The sequence below is a fragment of the Protobothrops mucrosquamatus genome, unplaced genomic scaffold (genome assembly GCF_001527695.2).
Source record: "Protobothrops mucrosquamatus isolate PMUCROS unplaced genomic scaffold, P.Mucros_1.0 scaffold16616, whole genome shotgun sequence".
Classification (NCBI taxonomy): Eukaryota; Metazoa; Chordata; class Lepidosauria; order Squamata; family Viperidae; genus Protobothrops; species Protobothrops mucrosquamatus.
Window position 1 is genome coordinate 1 of NW_015402381.1, and position 3,857 is coordinate 3,857.

A 3,857-nucleotide genomic window follows, 5' to 3' on the forward strand; every position below is an offset into this window, starting at 1 on the left:
TTCTTTTTTCCTCCCTCCCTCCTTTCCTTCCTTCTTTCCTTCCTTCCTTCCTTCCTTCCTTCCTTCCTTCCCTCATTCCTATTTCCTTCCTTTATTCTTTCCTATTTCCTTCCTCCCTCCCTCTCTTCCTTCCTTCCTTCCCTACCTACCTACCTACCTACCTACCTCTTTCTTTCTTCCCTTCCCTTCCTTTTTTCCTCCCTCCTTTCCTTCCTTCCTTCCCTCCCTCCCTCCCTCATTCATTCATTCATTCATTCAGATCTGCTAAGGTTTCCCACAGTCCTTTTCTTGCGAAGCGGATCCAGGGAAAGTAACCAACATCCCTTTGGGCAGCAGATCTTCCAACTTGGCCCTTTGATGACTGGCGGACTTCAACTCCCAGAATTCCTCAGCGTGCCTGGCTGAGGAATTCTGGGAGTTGAAGTCCGCCAGTCATCAAAGGGCCAAGTTGGAAGACCCCTGCCTTTGGGTTTTTAACGCAGGCTGTTTCTTTTCCCACAGGTGGCTGCTACACTCAACAACCTGGCCGTCCTGTACGGGAAACGAGGGAAATATAAAGAGGCCGAACCTTTGTGCAAGAGAGCCCTGGAAATTCGCGAGAAGGTACTTGCATATTTCTCTCGCAGTCCTCGACTTGCGACGGTTCGTTTAGTGACGCTTCAAAGCTGCAGTGTCGCTGAAAAAAAAGCCTTTTAGCCTTTAAAATCAGCAGTGACTTGTAGCCCGCCCTTCTCAAGCTGGTTTAGGACTGTTACCCAAAAAAAGCTAGTCCTCGGCTTACGACAGTTCTTTTAGTGACCGTTTAACGTTACAAAAAGGGACAAAGTTTTTCACAATTACGGCTGTTGCAGCCTCCCCGTGCGGTCCAAATTCAGACGCTCGGCAACGGATTCCTATTTATGACCGTCACAGTGTCCCCTTTTGCGACCTTTCGACCGGCCGAGTCAATGGGGGAAGCCGGGTTCACTTAATGACGGCGTGGCTACCTTAACAGCTGCAGCGATCCCCCTTAACAACTGGGGCGCGGAAGGTCGTAAAGCGGAGCAAAACTGAGACTGGGCAGCCATTTGTCCGAAATGGTATAGGGTTTCCTGCTTGAGCAAGGGGTTGGACTAGAGGACCTCCAAGGTCCCTTCCAACTTTATTATTATTATTATTATTATTATTATTATTATTATTATTATTATTATTATTATTATTATTATTATTATTATTATTATTATTATTAACTGTCTCACAACTGTCTCCTTGAGCCAACATAAATGAGCTCAAATCGTCGTAAATCGAGGACTGCCTGTAATGCCACCTGTTTTACTGTCCAAGCAGCTCTGAGCGGCTTGCTTTCTGAAGCTGCAGAGATCCTTGGCCGGAACAAATTTTGGGTGGTCCAAGGGACAGGCCTTGGTGTGTGTGTGTGTGTGTGTGTGTCCGTTTGTCCTTGTTTAAAATGTCTGAATGTGGCTGCCTCTTCCTCCATCCAGGTGCTCGGAAAATACCACCCGGACGTAGCCAAGCAGTTGAACAACCTGGCTCTCCTTTGCCAAAACCAGGGGAAGTATGAGGAGGTCCAGTACTATTACCAGCGGGCCCTAGAGATCTACGAATCGCGCCTGGGCGCCGACAATCCAAACGTAGCCAAGACCAAGAACAACCTGGTGAGTTGGGCCTTTAACAATATCAACGACGACAACAACAATAATAATAATAATAACAATAAAAAAAGTTGGAGGGGACCTTGGAGGTCATCTAGCCCAACCCCCTGCCCAGGCAGGAAACCCTACACCATTTCAGACAAATGGCTGTCCAATCTCTTCTTAAAAACCTCCAGTGATGAAGGGAGGGAGGGAGGGAGGGAAAGAAGGAAAAAAGAATAGCAGAATAACAGAATCACAGAGTTGGAAGGGACCTTGGAGGTCATCTAGTCCAGCCCCCTGCTCAGGCAGGAAACCCTATCCCATTTCAGACACATGGCTGTCCAGTCTCTTCTTAAAAACTTCCAGTGTTGGAGCATTCACAGCTTCTGGAGGCGAGTAGAGTAGAGTAGAGTAGAGTAGAGTAGAGAAGAATAGAATAGAATAGAATAGAATAGAATAGAATAGAATAGAATAGAAGGGACCTTGGAGGTCATCTAGCCCAACCCCCTGCCCAGGCAGGGAACCGTACACCATTCCAGACAAAAGGCTGTCCAGTCTCTTCTTAAAAACCTCCAGTGTCATACCATTCACCACTTCTAGAGGCAGGTCGTTCCACTGGTGAATCGTTCTCCCCGTTGGGAAATTTCTCCTTAATTCCAGGTTATCATCATCTCTCTCTTTTTTTTTTTTCCTCCTCCCTCCCCATCGCTCTCTCCTCTCGTGATGTGACCTTTGGGAAGCCAACCTGGCAAATTGGCAAAGTTGGTTTGGGGGTGGTGCAAGGGGCAGCCCTCCCCCCCCACCCAAAAGAAAAAGTTAGACAAACCAAGTTGGTTTAAAGAATCACCCGCAACCTGGCTTGTTTTTTTTTCCCCTCTGACCTCTGGATTTATCTCCTCGCAGGCCTCCTCTTACATCAAGCAAGGGAAATACAAGGAGGCCGAGTCTCTCTACAAGGAGATCCTGACCCAGGCGCACGAAAGGGAGTTTGGATCGGTCAACGGTGAGCCCGGGATCGAATCTTCCCATCATTTGGGGGGAGGCGGGGGGAAGCTTCCGGAAAGAGCCTGGCTTAGGACTTCTTGGAAGACTGGAAAAATAGCTAGGGGGGGCGTGCAAGGAATTGTGTGTTTGTGTGTCTTGTGTTTTTAAGTGTGGAAAGAGGGCGAAGAGGCACAACTGGCTAACTTTGGGGAGGCAGTTTGGCCTAGTGGTTAAGGCCCCAAGCTAGACCCCAGGAGGTGGTGAGTGCTAGTCCTGCCTCGAGATCCGAAAACTGCTGGGAGACGTTGGGCCCAGTCGCCAGGAGACGGTGAATTCTAGTCCCACCTTAGACAGGGAAGCCGGCTGGGTGACTTGGAGCCAGTCCCTCCTTCTCAGCCCTGCCCACCTCACAGGGCTGTTGTTGCGGGGCATATAGGAGGAGGAAGGAATATTAGATGCGTTTGCGGCCTTGATTTGTTTGTCAAAATAATAAAGCTGGGATTTGAAATAAAGTAAGACATTCATGTCCTGGATACGTACGGTTATTCAGTTTTTCCCTGGCAAAGACCTTTCCTAACCATGTCAAGAATGCACTCCCTTTAAAAAAAAACAAACTGATTTTTTTCCCTCTCTCTTTTAGCTCTGGAAAATTTGGCTTAACATTTAGCTTCAGTTAGCTTAAATTTATATTCTGGAAGGGTCCCTCCCTCCCTCTTTCTCTTCCTCTTTCTCCCTCTCTTTTTCTCTGTCTCTTCCTTTCTCTTTCACACTTGTTTCTATTTCTCTCTTTCTCTCTTCCCCCTTTCTCTTTCTCATTGTCCCTTTTCCATCCTTTCTCTCTTTCTTTCTCTTCCTCCTTTCTCTTTCTCTCTTTCTCTTTCTCTCTTTCCCACTGCTTCTCTCTCTCCCCCTCTTTCTTTTTTCTCCTTCTCCCTTTCCCACTCTCTCCCCCCTCTTTCCTCTCTCTTTCTTTCTCTTTCTCCTCTCTCTCTTTATCTCTTTCTCTCTCTCTCCTGTCTCTCTCTCTCTCTCTCTCTCTGTCTCATTTCCCTTCACCCCCTCCTGCAAGGGGCTGTGCTTCACAAAGCAACATAATTGTGCGTATTCCCAACTCGAATTCCTCCTTTCCAGCCAGGATGACTCACACATCCGTGTCCTGCCTGCTCTTCTTTCGCTTAGTCATTTTCCTGTCTTCGGTGTGCTTGTCCCGGTGAGCAAATCTGCAATCTTGGGTGAGCT

General features: G+C 47.8%; 1 protein-coding gene across 1 annotated transcript; it reads left to right on the top strand.

Moving 5' to 3' along the window:
• Positions 1 to 501: 501 nt before the first annotated feature.
• On the top strand, positions 502 to 3,828 carry LOC107301786 (kinesin light chain 1-like; the record flags this gene model as incomplete). The annotated part of the gene is made up of 4 exons (XM_015830967.1): positions 502 to 603; positions 1,482 to 1,655; positions 2,538 to 2,637; positions 3,750 to 3,828. Coding segments are annotated over 4 exons (455 nt in total), but the record flags the coding sequence as incomplete, so codon positions are not given.
• Between the last annotated feature and the right edge of the window lie 29 nt (positions 3,829 to 3,857).